We start from the raw sequence: 17,409 nt of genomic DNA, 5'->3' as shown, positions 1-17,409 counted from the left end.
AAGTAATTTTATACGACAATATTTCGGTCCTATTTCATGATAGACGCAATTTATATAGGGTCCTAAAATGTATAACAAATAGGACCCTTAGTTTTATGGTCGCAATATCATATATGACACTTATATTATGGGTTATATAAAGTACTCTTATAGAATACTTAATATTTCGAACCTATTTCATGATTGACGGAATTTATATAGGGTCCTAATAGGTATCACCAATAGGACGCTTAGTTTTATGGTCATAATATCATATATAACTTATAGGATACTTAGATTTTAGGTACTATTAAGTACAAATTTTATAACACCGTACCCTTTTTTATCTTGAGTTTTAATTTGCTTATTCAAAGATACCAATTGGGTGTGGGAGATCACTTAAAATAAGGGTAAAGGTCCTATCAGGATACATAATAGGACCTTTCAGCAGGTCTAAAAGACCTTTGTTTTTGTAGTGCAAATCACTCTAAATTAACTTGAAGTAAAATCAACTCGATAATGAAACATACCATGAAAAAAAAAAAAAATACAACACACTATAAATTTAAAGTAAATCAACTATACATACGATAACTTTCAAGTGTTAATCCTTAATTTAATATATATATATATATATATATATATATATATATATATATATATATATATATATATATATATATATATATATATATATATATATATTAACTACATGATTCATCACCAACATAAAAAAGACATAGTAAAAGCTAGCATATAATTGTCACAACGCAAACATTAATATCACAAAAACTTTACAAGACAAAGAACAAGGACCGGTGGAATAAGAAACATGTTTGGTTTTACATCAAAATTAGTTCAAACAACAAAAGGCAGTAGCATTAAAAGCAGGAGTTGATGAAAACTAATTAAACTTTTCAATTGCTTGACACATGACGATCATCCTGAGAACCACCAGGAGCAACGCCCTTAGAAGTTCCCTGACCAGCAGCTAACATATGCGACGGTGGATCATATCCTTGGTTTTGAATCATAAAAGTTATCAACTATACTAAGCCATCGTAACTCGCCCTCAAAGGAAGTGAGACGAGCATCGATAGAAGCTGGACTTGGATTTTCAGTAGAAGCTGGACTGGGATTTCCAGTGTTAGAAGTGGTAACGTTTATTGGTTCTGGTTGTTCCTAATCGGCAGCAGCACGTCTTGGTGCTGACTTATTGTTAACTGAATCATCAGAACCAAAAACTACATTATCATAATCAGAAATACAATAAGTATCTGGTACATTTTATTCGCTGATCTTTTCACTATTCAATTTAGATGGGTTTTTCAGCATTCACAAATCTGACAGATCTGCGAGTTGATGGTTTGGGGTTTTGTCGTAGTCTCTTAGTTTTAGGCATGATTGGAGAATCTGGTTATTTGGTGTTTTCAGCAGAAACTTTTGGTGATGGAATGTTTGCTCCAGTAATCTTTGTAGTACGATCTGTGGGTTTGGGTCCAGTTGATGGGGTATCATGTGATGGAGGGATATTTGTTGCATGTTTGAGCTTTGTAGTTGAAGCAGCGTCTTTTGTTAATGACACATGAGACCAAGTTGCCTTATGTTTCATTAATGACGGGGTTCTTGTTGTTTCTTTGATTTGTTCAGAATCATCATAATCAGAGTCAGAAATAAGTATTTCAAGAGGCTTTTGTTGGCTTATCTTTGTACCATCCCACTTATTAGTAGGTTTATCGGCATTAGCAATTCTCGAAGATCTTCGTTTAATTAGTTTGGGGGCTTTTGCAGAAGTTGGTGGTTTAGAAGTTGTGGATTGGGATCCTCCTGATGTGGTATGTAGTAATGGGTAGCCTGGTCGTTTTGACACTACTACCTTTTGTCTTGCTATATTCTGGATTACACAACAATATAGTTTATTAGTCGTGAAAAAATAACGCCCCATTTGGCTCGCGGAATCCAATAGGATTCCAGCAGAATTTGAATTGAATTTAGACACGCATCGTGTCTAAATTCAATTCCAATTCTGCCAGAATTTTATTGGATTCTGTGAGCCAAACGGGACCTAAGTAGAAAGTTAATCAAATTATATTTAAAGCAAATTAAAAGGTATATTAGTACTAGTAAGTCATAAGAAAATGAACATATTTAGAAAATACACAAACAATAGATAATTGACATATATACCATTGTTAGTGTTAGTAATTCATGTCAATCTTTATATAAATAAATTTTCAGTAACTATACAAAGGTTAAATTTTAAGGTTAGAACAATGATATAACACACTAACATATAAACTAACATATAATTACTGAACAATGTTTCCTTAATCATAATCAAACCACAAATTATCCCTAATCAAGTCAGAATTATCCATTTAATGGATCATTAGTGCATATTAGCTGTAATCGTATCACTGCCTGTACCTAATCAGGCTAGCCTTCATATTAAAAACTCTAATGCAATCACAAACCGTTGTTAAATAATCAAAGCTGATCAGAAAAGGATGGAGAGAAGATGGGTTCGAAAATCTTACATGCCTGGGGATTTGTTGAACAACGTCTTTGATTTTTTGAATGAGGATGCAGGGTTTATGTTTTTTGGAGCGAACAACAAATTGATGTGTAATCTATTTGAAAAATAGAAGATTACGTCTCATAGAATTATGAATTAATAATTAATATCTTATACAGTATTTAAGAAGTTAGGTGGGTGTATATAATACTTTATTTTATTTTTTAATGGTTGGTGGGGACTCTACATATATAAATAACACCTTTCAATACCTTCTAAAAATCCTCAATTCCGCTTTTTTTTAAAAAAAATCCACAATTCAACAACATAACACCCATCATCCACGATCAAAAGTTATTCAAATGGGTGTCTATTGTGTTTGTAGGAAACCTTTAATTGTTCGAACATCAAAGACATCTAAGAACCCAGGACGAAAGTTTTATTGTTGCTCTCATAGTGTAAGTTTCCAAATTCCTTTTTTTTTAACAGCAATTTTAGAAATTATGCAAAAACAATGTTTTGACATGAAGTATTTAATCTGTTACGACTCAATGGACAGGAACCAAATAATTGTGGTTTTATCTGCTGGGCCGATTCACCAGTGTCTAAGAGAACTACTGATATCAGTCCCAAATTGTCTCGATCAAGACAAAATTTGGAAGCAGCTATAGAAGAAAAAGATGTTCAATTGTTAAGGATGAAGAAGTATTTGATTTTTAGTTGGATTTGTTTTATTGTTTATTGGTTTTTTAGCTAGTGTGTGTGGAAGCAACTAATTTGTTGGATTTGTTTTGTTGTTAATTGGTTTTTTAGATATTATGTGTACTGTGGAAGCAAGTAGCTTTTTAACCACTGGAATGAAATGAACGTGTTGGTTTAAAACAAGCATATTACTGCCATTTAATTGTATATAAGTTAACTTGCCCATACAGTAACTTGCAAATACAGTAACTTGAATGGTTTTTCATGTAGCTTCTTCAGCATCATGTTCAACAACTGTTTCACATATTAAGGTTGTATCTTTATCAACAACAGTCCCCTCTAAATCTCCCATACCATTTCGATATCCATATCTATATATTCATCATTTTCAGGACCCGTAGACGTCTCACTTTGCAAATGTGCTTCCACGTCAACATGTGTTTGCTCATCCATGTCAAAATAATCCCTAGGAGTTGTCTTGATCACAACCTTCCATCCATTGTTAACATGATCTTTGACATAAAACACTTGTTCTGCTTGACTTGCTAATATGAAGGACTCTTTATCAGGTTTCAAACCTACAAAATTGAGTAGAGTAAACCAATTTTCATCAACTTTTTTCCTTGAACCAGTAGAAATCCAATCATAACGGAACAAAACTATGTTATGCTGATCAACAGAACACTGCAACTCAATGATCTCTTTTATAACCCCGTAGTATGTTACATCTCTAGTGATAGAATTGTTATCTCTAGTGCTCGAGAAGCTATTTGTAAGGGCCTCGAGAATAACGCCACTATTCTGGGTTTTTCTTTTATTTTCAACATCTTTTATATGAAAACAGTAACCATTTACGATAAATCCCTTGTATGTTTTGACAAACTCAGATGGGACACAATCCAAATTCCTTAGTTCTTCTGTATGCTATTATTCCCTGTTTTGTGTAGCTTTTTACCCTAAAATTGGGCAAAATATTTTAAAAAATCTGTTACTTACCAGTTGTTAGAAGCTTTGAAATTAAATGATTAGTCCTTACCTATTTGGAAAACCACGAGCGAAAAGTCTGACTATGCAAACGCTCAACCTGTTGCTTACATAATTTGGGATTCTCATCACGAACAATTTTCAGATGTTCTCTGCACTGTATATAGATATCATAATGACAGCGACTAAAAAAATGTGAAAATTATATAAATCTAATTAAACATAGAATTAATGAATATTTACTAACGTTGCTCACGTTCTAAAAGAATCAACTTCGCTACAATTGATTAACACACGTTCTAAAAGAATCAACTTCGCTACCCAAGGTCTCCAGGTCTAACTATGTAGCTAACGTAGAACCAATGGGTCTACCAGACATAGAAAATAAAGGTAGAACAGCCTCCTTACCAACGTCATCGTAGTTTCTACTTTTCTTATTATGTATCGTCTCGACATCACTGGATAAGTACAGTGAACAAAATGCCAAAAACTCGTCAGCTAAATATCCTTTCGCAATTAATCCATCGGGTTTACTCTTGTTTCGTACATATGATTTTAAGGTACCTAAATACCTGGGTGATCAGCACAAGTATATATGATCATGTTAACATTATAATATTCAACAAATTAAATATATTGACCAATTTATAAATGCACACCTTTCGATTGGATACATCAAAAGGTAATGAATCGGACCTCCCAATTTGGCTTCTGTAGCAAGATGAACCGATAGATGAATCATGATGTCAAAGAATGATGGAGGAAAAATCCTTTCTAACTTGCAAAGTATTTTTCCAATGTCATTTTCCATTTTAACTAAATCATTAGGATTAAGAACCTTTGATAATAGTTATTTGTAGTATCGACATAGGTTCATTACAACAGAGCGCACCTTCTTAGGTAGTATATTTATACCACAACGGGAAGCAGTTGCTGCATTAAAATATGATTATCGTGACTTTTAAGTCCAGACAGTTTTAGGGGTTTTTCTTGACGCACCTTGATACATTAGCTGCATATCCGTCTGGTACCTTATCCCCTCTAAGAATCTGACAAAATAGTTCTTTATCGTTTTTATCCATTGAGAAACAAGCAGGAGGCAAATACACTTTTCCATTTGGAAGGGGTACTGGGTGAAGGTCACCTCTGATTTTTATTTCTTCTAAATCACGACGTGATTTCAAATGATCCTTTGTTTTTCCATCAATATTCATTAACATTCCAACGATACTCTCACAAACGTTCTTTTCTGTATACATGACATCGATGTTGTGACGTATTATGTTTCTAGTATGGTAATTAAAAAAATACTTCTTTTCTTCCAGTTATATGGTAGAGGTGGGTTCTTCACAAGTTTTCCAAACTTAATTTGATCAAAACCTTTGAGCTGATATAGAACTTCTTCCTCTGTTAAGCAACCTGGTTGAATTTCAAATTCTCCTGAGCCATCAAAAGAGACTGTATCTTGATGAAAAGCATGTAAAATTTCCAACCATCGACGATGTGCCATGAATACATGTTTGGTGCAGTATTTTAATCGTCTTGATTTGGTATACTTATGACATGCGGGACAAGCATATTTACCTTTTGTGCTCCAACCCGATAAATTCGCATATACTGAAAAGTCACTTATTGTCCATACCAAAACTGCACGCATTTTAAAGGTGGTCTTTGTTGATGAGTCATAAGTTTCTACTCCATTAGTATCCCAGAACTCCTTTAACTCATCAATTAAAGGTTGCATATAGACGTCAATATTATTACCTGGAGCCGATGGACCAGGTGTAAGTAAAGTTAAAAATAATAAGGTTTTTTCATGCACATCCATGGAGGTAGATTATATGGCATCAAAACAACAAGCCTTGTACTATGTGAAAGGCTCATGTTTACAATAGGGTTAAACCCATCACTCGCTAAACCGAGCCTGACATTCCGAGGATTCATAGCAAAATCAGTATACTTATGATCAAAGGTTGTCCATGCGGGTGAATCCGCTGGATGACGCATAAAACCGTCTTTAGTGCGACTATCTTCATGCCATCTCATGGCCTCAGCATATTCAGATGACATATACAACCTTTGCAACCATGGTATGAGCAGAAAAAATCCAAAATCTTTGTTCTTTTCTTCTTTTATTTTTCAGCCGTGGATGAATCATCATCTAAATCATTTTCACTTTATTTATACCTTGACATTTTACATGTTGCATGTTTGCACGTTTTGGGTTACCATCCTTAGGGTAGTGAATCTCGTGTGCTTTCGGATTCACATCAGCGTGAGTAAGCCAACCTTGTTGATGTTGTTGAGGTGATTAGGGAAGTGAATCGCGTGTGGTTTCGGATTTACAATACCGCATGTGGTTTCGTACATTACCATTGTTGTTGTTACGACTCAGCATAGTGAATCTCGTGTATTTTTGGATTCACTAAGGCACGTGTGGTTTCGGCAAACCCTATTGTTGTATGGATTGGGGTAGTGAATCACGTGTGGTTTTGGATTTACTAGGGCGCATTTGGTTTCGGCCATTGTAGTTGAGATGAAGGTAGTGAATCGCGTGTGGTTTTAGATTCACTAGGGCGCGTGTGGTTTTGGCCAACCTTCGTGTCTTTAATTAGGTTAAGGGGTTAACCATGAGTGCGATCATACCAGCACTAACGAACTGGATCCCATCAGAACTCCGCAGTTAAGCGTACTTGGCTGAGAGTAGTACTGGGATGGGTGACCCGCTCGGAAGTCCTCGTGTTGCACCCCTTTAAAGATTGGCCAGAGGTCCTAGCTCACGGAAGCAATCTCTCTACCCTAGAGTAGAAAGGGGGATGAATTTCTCTTCATGTGGGTAGAGAATTCCTTTTCTCGACTCGTTGTTAACGACTTCTCTTCTATTCTAGGGTAGATTCATACCTCCCCCATACCTCGCAGGCGCGGGATTGAGTATTGTTGTTATTATTGTTGTAGCTAATCTTGCAGATTCGACATTGTGATACGTAGCGTATAGCTTGCTTAGTTATTCATGGGCATATATATGGTTTGTGTTTATTACTTGTGTTGGTGATAAGTATTCATTTTATGCATATGTATAGATATAGTATGTTTACATTCACTAAGCTCTATAGCTTACCCTCTCGTTGTTTACATTATTATAGATTCGCAAGGTGGAGGCGGCAAGGGTAAGTACGGGTATATAGTGGACTACCAAGTGATTCTTAGAAGACTTTGCTATTGGATTGGACTTAGGATTGGGTAGTGCAATCCCAATCACCATGCTCGGTAATTACCTTTTGGTTATGTTAAATGAGTTTTTGATTATACCCACTTTTATATTTGAATTATTGTACGAAACATTTTAAAGTTGTGTAAACTTGTTGGAGAATTAGAAGTGTTTTGAAATCATAACCGTGTGGTGGTTGTGTTTAATATTATAAAATTTTTTTTCTGGGTCGGTATAATGACCGGTTGGGTCATTACATTCCGGTCGGTGGTTCAATTGGCATGGTGGACTTTTTTAGCGGTCGTGTGGTTGCCCGGTTAATTGTACATGGTCTGGTTATATAGTAGAGCAATAGATCGCCACAACCACTATAGACCAAATAACCAAACCACCATATGTCTGGGGTTTATGGTATACGGTTTAGGGTTAAGGGTTTAGGGTCTAGGGTTTAAGTTTTAAGGTTTAGGGTCTAGGATTTAGGGTCTAGGTTGTTTATGGTTTAGGATTTAGGGTTAAGGGTATATGTGGCATGGTGGACTATTTCAGCGATCGTGTGGTTGCACGGTGGTTGTCTGGTTGTTCGATGGTGGTTCGGTGGTGGCCGGTGAAAGGACCCGTTCATATACATTATAAACGATTCACAATAGTTGATTACATTGCGAGGTATTTGACCTCTATATGATACATTTTACAAACATTGCATTCGTTTTTAAAAGACAATCTTTCTTTACATCAAAAATTGACAGGCATGCATACCATTTCATAATATCCACTATCCAACTATAAATTGATTTAATAATAATCTTTGATGAACTCAATGACTCGAATGCAACGTTCTTCGAAATATGCTATGAAAGACTCCAAGTAATATCTTTAAAATGAGCAAATGCACAGCGGAAGATTTCTTTAACACCTGAGAATAAACATGCTTTAAAGTGTCAACCAAAAGGTTGGTGAGTTCATTAGTTTATCATAATCATTTATTTCCATCATTTTAATAGACCACAAGAATTTCATTTCCAGTTCTCATAAATATACGTCCCATGCATAGAGACAAAAAAATAATCATTCATATGGTGAACACCTGGTAACCGACATTAACTAGATACATATAAGAATATCCCCTATCATTCCGGGATCCTCCTTCGGACATGATATAATTTTGAAGTACTAAAGCATCCGGTACTTTGGATGGGGTTTGTTAGGCCCAATAGATCTATCTTTAGGATTCGCGTCAATTAGGGTGTCTGTTCCCTAATTCTTAGATTACCAGACTTTAATAAAAAGGGGCATATTCGATTTCGATAATTCAACCATAGAATGTAGTTTCAATTACTTGTGTCTATTTCGTCAAACATTTATAAAAGCGCATGTATTCTCAGTCCCAAAAATATAAAGGGTAAAAAGGCAAATGAAACTCACCATACTGTATTTCGTAGTAAAAATACATATAACGTCATTGAACAAGTGCAAGGTTGGCCTCAGATTCACGAACCTAAATTAATTATATATATATTTATGTGTTGGTCAATATTTGTCTAACAAATTAGGTCAAGTCATAGTGTACCACAATCCTAATGCTCGAGACTAATATGCAAAAGTCAACAAAAGTAAATTTGACTCAAAATAATTTCCAAAAATTTTTACATGATTAATATATAGTTTAAATATCGTCGTTTTATATTTTTAAATATTTTTAAAAGATTTATTAGAGTAAATAATATAATTTATTTATTAATAAATAAAATTTTATATTATATTTATATAATAAAATATAATAAAATATACTTTTATATATATTAAGTAATAAAATTTATAGGGTTCATTTAATATTATAAAGATAATATGATACGTATTATTAAAGTAAGTTATTACACGTAGTAAAATATGTTTGTATCAAATATTTATTTGATAAAATAATATCTATAATGATAGTAAGTAAAAGTTGTATTATTTTGTAATAATAATTATTATTATAAAAATATCAATATTTATAATTACTAAGATGACATTATGATAAAACGATAATTCTAATTATGATAACTTTAATATTTACGATAATTTTTAATATTATCTTTAAAATAATAATTCTATTTAAAATAATAATAATAATAATGATATTTTATAGTAATAATGACATTTCTATTAAAATGATAATTTTTGTTAAAATGATAGTTTTAATACTAACGATAATTTTAATAATAATAGTAATGATAAAAATAATAAGAACGATAATTTTATCTAAATCAATATCTTATAATATTTTAATTTCATCATGATACTCTTACCCATTATTTCCTAATCGTTTCGTTTAATAGCTTTTAATCGTCTTTTATATCGTGTTCGTAATAATGATAATAATAGTAATCAAAATAATTAGGTGTTACAAATATTTGTTTTAATTACACTAATATTAATAATGATAGTTACTATAACATTATTAACGATAATACTAATAATTATCTTAATGATAATATAGTAATAATAATAATAACAATAACAATAACCATTTTTAAATAATGATATATATATTAATAATGATAATAATAATAATAATACCAATAATAATAATAATAATAATAATAATAATAATAATAATAATAATAATAATAATAATAATAATAATAATAATTGGATAATAATAATAATACTAATTATAACTTTAACGATAATAACGATAGTAATAATAAAAAAAAATAACAATTTTTAATGATAAATCCTTTTATTGATAAAGATAATAATAATAATAATAAGATAAAACTAGAACGATGATAATAATAATCATTTTTAATAATAATACAAAAATTCGATGGACTATAACTTCAAATCCGTTCATCGAAATCATTCGATATCTAAATGAAAAGTTCTTAATTTTTCGCTAGCTTTCCAACGACATGCATATCTTATACCTTATCTCAGTCGCATATATAACTAATTCAGGATTCAACATAACCTAACTAAAGGCAATATCAAAAGTACAAACATGCATAATCCTATATACTCGAGCACTAGTCAGGGATACACTATTAGTATGTAAAAGTTAAATTATGAGTACTCACGTATCAATATTGAGATTCAATATTGTAGGAAAGGTACGTAGACGCAACGGAGATGATAAACACTATATTGACCTCACGAGCATACCCATGAACCATACCAATCAACTCCATAGCTATAACCCATAATTTCCTTAATCCAATCCCACTCGAAAAACAATTTCGAAATCACTCGGACAGCACTCTGACGTAATATTTTATGTATACTAATAATATCTTGAAATAATACGGAGTAAATATATATATATATGTAAATCGATTGAGAGAGTTTAGAGAAAAATATTTTCAAGTTTCTATGAAATAATGAAACCTATTGAATTCTATTTATAATAGATTTTTGAATTATTAAAGTATGAATTATTAAAGTGAATTATTAAAGTATGAATTATTAAAGTGAATTATTAAAGTTTGAATTATTAAAGTGAATTATTAAAGTATGAATTATTAAAGTGAATTATTAAAGTATGAATTATTAAAGTGAATTATTAAAGTTAAAGTAAAGTAAAAATAAAGTAAAGGTAAAGTTTAAGTATAGTAAAAGTATAAAACTATGTACGTATAATATGCGTATAAATATATATAATATTAATTTAAATCGTTATATATATTTAATAAAATAAAATATAAATATCGTTATCTTTATCATACTGGTTAAGTAATGAGTTGTCAAAAGTGGTTCTAGAAATTTATAAAAGTTATATACGTTTTAATAATAAAGTTCTTTTTAAACTGAAAACGTTTTTGTACGTTTGAAACTAAATCAAATAAATATAATAATTTTGTTTTCCAAAACCAAATATATTTTTAAGAATCATTTGGTTTAAAGGTTAAAATAATGGAAATCGTTATATCATAAAATGTTTTAAAAAAGTAGAATCATATATATTCATAATAGGTTTCAAGTTTTTAAATTACAGTTTGTTGGTGAAGCATGGGATAAAGTTCAAAGGTTAAATAAACGTATGAAATCATCTTAATGAAAAATGTCGAGTTACTTAACTTGTCGATATCCAACATCTAAGTTATTTACACTTCACGTTCTTACTTATAAATCACTTTACCATTTTTCGAATGTTGTCAAAAAGAATAGATTTCTTAAATCACAGTGGACCTCATAATATAGACCCGTAATCATATCATAATGTATCTGATAAATCAACAATTTGATATTATCTTCTAATTCCATCGATAAACATATTGAAATAAATACGATCATGTAAAGTATTATACATTTAATACTTTATTAATATTCTCAAGTTATAATATATATATATATATATACATATATATACATATTTATTTATATATAACGGTTCGTGAATCGTCTGAATTTGGTCGAGGTTATAATGAATGTATGAACACAATTTAAAATTCTTGAGATTTAACTTAACAAACTTTGCTTATCGTGTCGGAATAATATAAAGATAAAGTTTAAATTTGATTGGAAATTTCCGGGTTGTCACAGTACCTACCCGTTAAAGAAATTTCGTCCCGAAATTCGAGTGGAAAGGTCGTGAATGATAATAAGTATGTTTTCATGATGCATACAGGCTAAAAATTAGAGTTTTATCATCAGCGAATAATTTGGATAAACAATCCATTTATATGAAGAGTACGAATAAAGCTAACATAGAAGAGTGAAATGAGTAAGTGTAGATTCATCTTATCATTTGACGTAGATATGATTGATTTCCAGATTTCAAGGGATTTGAAGAAAATATTTGTAATAAGATTTGATTCTCCGGTAACAAAAGGAATTAGGATCCGCTTTAAATGCGATCGTCCATTTTAATTGTTCTGTCGGAGATTTTCTTATAAATTCACCTCCTTCCTTTTCTTACAACTCACACCTTCTGTTGATGCATTTTATGCAAGTCCCTAGACATCTACCCACGTCCATTGCAGGTACAACAGTTTACAGGCCACCGTGATCGTTCGTTATTATCCTATCTGTGTTTGTATGTGGTTACAGCAACTGTAGGAACGAGATGTGGATGCTTAACTATGTTAGACTTAGTCAGACGTCCAAGTGAAGCCTCACTCGTACGGATGACAGGCTCATACGCACAATTGATGCTGAGCTAAGTCACAATTACAACCTAAATGAGAAGACACGAGTGAGTGATCACCCGTACGGCTGATGAAGCCAACTCGTATGTGTGATGGATGAATCGTACGGGTGAGTCAACAGCAGGGGTATATAAAGTCTTATGTTCTTCATTTTTAGGTTAAGCCTTTCATTTGTTACACACACTCAGATCTGGTGAGCTCCTCCGATTCTCTCTCAACCCAAATCACCCAGGTGGTGAATAATAGCTCTAGGTGTTGATCTAATCACACTTGATTTAGTTGTGGTATGACTAAATTAATCACAAAAAGCTTAACCTATTCACTAGAGGGTTTGATTCACTTATTCCGTCATTGTGTGAGTTAAATCTGTTGATTTCTAAGTTCCTAGTCATGTTTCATCACCTTCTATTCTTTCCCCCTCAACTCATATTTTAAAGTATTCATCAATATGCTCCATCCAGTTCTGATTCTCGCTATACTTATAACTTTCATATCGGTCATTCTTCTTTTTCATCTATCGCCGGAAGAATCTATTTACTTCTACTATACTCTTGGGTTTATAGTGTTTCTAGTTCTCCCGTGTCTTTATATTGCTATATGCATCGATATATATGGTTTATAATTTTTGGTTTGTCGTTGGGCTTTATATCTTCCCTTATATTTCAAAGTCTCTGTTTCTATCTTCTATAATCATTGTCATCCACAGTTAATGCTCTCTTTTATTTGCTGCAATTTATACCCCAATTTCTATTTCGGAGTTTTGTCCTTTCGTTTCTTCTTCTTGCGATTAAGCACCGCTTGTAATGGTCCAGAATTCACAAATATGATTTTCGGAATGAACATTGTTAATGTTCTAGGAAGGAAATTGTGATGGCACGATCTTGACTTGTCAAATTACTAGAATACCTTGGAAAAGGCTGAATCATCAAGAAATATTTTCTTGATATTTTAGAGGTTAAATAGAATACAAGAGTCGTATAACATGGCACATGATGATGTTATGATCTGTGAATCATCACGTTCCATTTAGAAACTCAGCATGAATTACTATAATATAATCACGTTGATCAAGTGTCATTATATTATACTAACTCATGCTTCAGTTTCCAACACTACTTCAAAAACATTCATATTTTAAACTCAAAGGTTTACAGAGTACAGGAACTAAACAGTTTCCTTTTTGATGTAATACAGATAGCGCAAAGAGATAAATGATTCCAGATAAGAATAGTTATGGAAATATCTTCAGAAATATGGAGGATATTTATAATGAAAGATACGATGATATCTTAGAATTTCTAATATCAGAGGATGATGAAGAATATTGTCTGTAAGGGTTTAGTGTCAGGAGCAAGTTATTCGTTAATGACTTCAGCAGACACTGAATCATTTGGATTCTTTGAAGGCAGGTTCAGTCTTTGTGATTTGTCCTCAGCCTCCTTCATACTTTGCTCAATCCGTTTTCCAGTTCCAAAACTTCTCTATTTCTGAGCTTTGTTAATACACTAATCTTTATCATCAAACTTTTTACTGCTAAGGTCGTTTACAGTTTTTGTTGCTTCATCAGCATTTCGAGAACTAGTTCGCGGTTCAGAGTGTTTTTCAGAAACTTCACATTCGAAGTATGTAAGCCTTGGAAATAGACGTTATGTATAACTGTTGGCGTCAACGTGCTGTGAGATTTCAAAATACTGATTGCTAACTCCCAATGATTCGTATGACAATTCTCGTTACAAGAGGCAGATGAGTAAATGATGAGGTTTCGATAAATATAAAGATTCTTCGGAATGACCAAGATCAGTGAAGTTGTTGGTAAGTTTATTGCTAATGTGGTGGAATATGAAAGGTTCTCCGGTAACAAAAGGGTAATCACATATATCAAAATTATGATAAGGCTACTCCGAATGAAAAAATTGAAGTTGTCTTGCTGGAGCTGTGATATAATTTGCTACTTTGCAAAGGAATTGCAAGGTTATTTTTGCTAATAAATGCCAAAAGATCTGACACAGATATGTGTTGAATTATGACTTTGGTTTCGAGAGCTTTTTAAGTACATAACTGTGGGTAATATGTGGTTGGATCATCATCTCGATTGCTCATTATTTGAAGTGTCTTCAGAGATTTTGGAAGGGTTTGAACATAGATTGTAATCGTTTGTATACATTTGATGTTCTAACACACTTTTGAAGTCAAAGTATAGCTTTGAAAGATGTAGGAATCTAAAAGTAATGGTACCGGTTATATCTCGAATTGAATTCTGAGATTTTAAAATCAGAATACTTAATTGGGTTTGAATGAGTATGGTTGTTTTGATTTCTATGAAAGAATGTATATTATTGTGAAAGTAGGAAGTATAATTGATAATTTGCTTAATCTGATTCGAAGAATGTAACATATTAATTGTGAATTTATATATATCTCTCGAGTATTACCTACCCGTTAAAAAATTTTCACAATTAATATTTTGTACATAAGAATTTTATTACAGTCTTTATGAAAATATATATGTATATATTCTCCTCAGATGTAACATAGATTTTAATGAGTTAATACTAAATTTAACTCATTCGATTTACGGTTGGAACTAGAATTGAATAATTCCTTGAAGGTTTAGAGGTTACATAAGTATTTCTTCAATAATATTGAAATTATGAATCAATACTTCGTTATTTGTTGAGATGTGATGTTGGTTTTCGTTAAATTCTTGTGAACTTCGCAAAGTACGAATGATGTTATCTGAAAAGGTTCGGTTACATCAATGATGAAGTGTAAAATCAAATATATACTTGATTTATTAGGAATTGGAATTTGTTGAATTGAGACAGAGATTGTAGTTAACGATGGTCAAGTCGCGGTGAGGGACGTACATTATTGCATATTTGTAATATGAATTAACTTAGTAGTTAAGATTCACACACAATAGCTTAGCACGGAAAGATTTATTTTTTATTTCAAAATATATATATATATATATATATATATATATATATATATATATATATATATATATATATATATATATATATATATATATATATATAATATATATATATATATATATAATTTCTTCAGAGGGAATGAGTTAATTCTTCATAACTTGTTGATACAATATACACGTTATTGATTCGTAATGATGTCCACAGTGATTCTTGAACTGACGGAGTTTGTGATGTTATAGGTGTTGTTGATTCTGATGTTGACTGTACTGACGATGCTGGTGACGTTGACGGTACTGTTGATGCTGTTGGTAAAACAAGTTTAACTTGTTAATCACACACCATTTTTGTCAGGGTTTCTACTCTTCCTTCTATCATTTTGGTTCACTTAACTGATTTATGGTTAGGGCTAGATTAGATAATCTCTAAGACTTTAGAGATTATATAATCGCCGCGGAATGTTTCTCCAATGAAGTTATGAATTAATAATTCGTCAGTTATTGTTGTTGGTACTCCTTGGTATCTATGGTGCGTATGACGTTGATGCTCGTGGGGAAGATTGTGAAGTTGAGGTTTACAACGCGGTTGTGGTTGGAGGTGGTAATGGTACTGTTGGCGTTGATGATGGTGGTACTGGTTATGCTGCTGGTGCTGCTGCTGGTGTTTGTAATCTCTGCACCATATTCTCCAAAGCCACTACCCGAGCGTGAAGTTCGTTGACTTCTTCTATTATTCCAGGATGATTGTCGGTCGGAACGAGCGGATAAATAAAATCTAGAATTTGATGTAGTATATAATCGTGACGAGATACCCTGAAAATGAGAGAGAAAATGGTGTCTCGAACAGGTTCGCCGGTAAGTGCTTCAGGTTCTTCGCCAAGAGGGCAATGTGGTGGATGGAAAGGATCGCCTTCTTCTTGTTTCCAATGATTGAGGAGGCTACGAACCCATCCCCAATTCATCCAGAATAGGTGATGACTGATTGGTTGATCCATTCCGGTCACACTGCTTTCGGAGCTTGAGTGAGATTCCATTTCAGAATCCGAGTGACTTGAACTGATGACAAATTCCATTTCGTACGATTGGATAAAGGATTTTTGATATAAAAATGATTTTTCAGCTATCGGGTGGTATTCTATTTACATAGGATAACTATATATAGAGATCAAAAGATTTCATAGATTACGGAGGAATTTGCGGGGTATGTCAGGTAAAGTTTAAAGTAACAGATACGATAAGATATGATTTAGCAGATACGCTAAGATATGAAGTTTGTCTATACACTACTCATGCAATTAATGTAGCAAGACGTGTCTAGACTAATAATGATAAGCAGGTAATTTCCTATGGATGATAAGCAGATGATTTCCGACTAGAAATGATAAGAAAAACTTTTGACATGCAGACACGGTCGAAGTCCAGACTCACTAATGCATCCTAACGACTTATCAGTTAGACACACTAATGCAGACCTGGTTCGCTAAGACCACCGCTCTGATACCAACTGAAAGGACCCGTTCATATACATTATAAACGATTCACAATAGTTGATTACATTGCGAGGTATTTGACCTCTATATGATACATTTTACAAACATTGCATTCGTTTTTAAAAGACAATCTTTCTTTACATCAAAAATTGACAGGCATGCATACCATTTCATAATATCCACTATCCAACTATAAATTGATTTAATAATAATCTTTGATGAACTCAATGACTCGAATGCAACGTTCTTCGAAATATGCTATGAAAGACTCCAAGTAATATCTTTAAAATGAGCAAATGCACAGCGGAAGATTTCTTTAACACCTGAGAATAAACATGCTTTAAAGTGTCAACCAAAAGGTTGGTGAGTTCATTAGTTTATCATAATCATTTATTTCCATCATTTTAATAGACCACAAGAATTTCATTTCCAGTTCTCATAAATATACGTCCCATGCATAGAGACAAAAA

The 17,409-nt window shown here is 32.3% G+C and overlaps 1 protein-coding gene and 1 non-coding gene across 2 annotated transcripts; one reads left to right on the top strand and one right to left on the bottom strand.

Moving 5' to 3' along the window:
* Positions 1-3,535: 3,535 nt before the first annotated feature.
* LOC139888875 (uncharacterized) lies at positions 3,536-6,250 on the bottom strand. The gene is made up of 7 exons (XM_071871858.1): positions 6,049-6,250; positions 5,765-5,944; positions 5,492-5,620; positions 5,180-5,429; positions 4,534-4,752; positions 4,281-4,365; positions 3,536-4,060 (listed from the first exon to the last, which is right to left on the bottom strand). Exons 1-7 carry the CDS (start codon positions 6,248-6,250, stop codon positions 3,536-3,538), a joined length of 1,590 nt encoding a protein of 529 aa, XP_071727959.1.
* A 562-nt stretch (positions 6,251-6,812) lies between these two features.
* On the top strand, positions 6,813-6,931 carry LOC139895428 (5S ribosomal RNA). The gene has a single exon (XR_011775878.1). It is a non-coding gene; the product is annotated as a 5S ribosomal RNA (ribosomal RNA).
* The last annotated feature ends 10,478 nt before the right edge of the window (positions 6,932-17,409 follow it).

The sequence above is a fragment of the Rutidosis leptorrhynchoides genome, chromosome 2 (assembly GCF_046630445.1).
Source record: "Rutidosis leptorrhynchoides isolate AG116_Rl617_1_P2 chromosome 2, CSIRO_AGI_Rlap_v1, whole genome shotgun sequence".
Lineage (NCBI taxonomy): Eukaryota > Viridiplantae > Streptophyta > Magnoliopsida > Asterales > Asteraceae > Rutidosis > Rutidosis leptorrhynchoides.
Note: the sequence above shows the minus strand (reverse complement) of the source record. Positions and strands in the feature narration are given on the sequence as shown.

Bases quoted from the DNA above. Each gene is read 5' to 3' on its own strand.
- LOC139888875 (XM_071871858.1), bottom strand. From the start codon at position 6,250: ATGTCATCTGAATATGCTGAGGCCATGAGATGGCATGAAGATAGTCGC. The intron at 5,430-5,491 runs GTATTTTTTTAA...TCATGTATACAG, and splicing joins ATATAACTGGAAGAAAAGAA to AAAAGAACGTTTGTGAGAGT. The intron at 4,061-4,280 runs GTTGAGCGTTTG...AAAACATACAAG, and splicing joins CCAAATTATGTAAGCAACAG to GGATTTATCGTAAATGGTTA.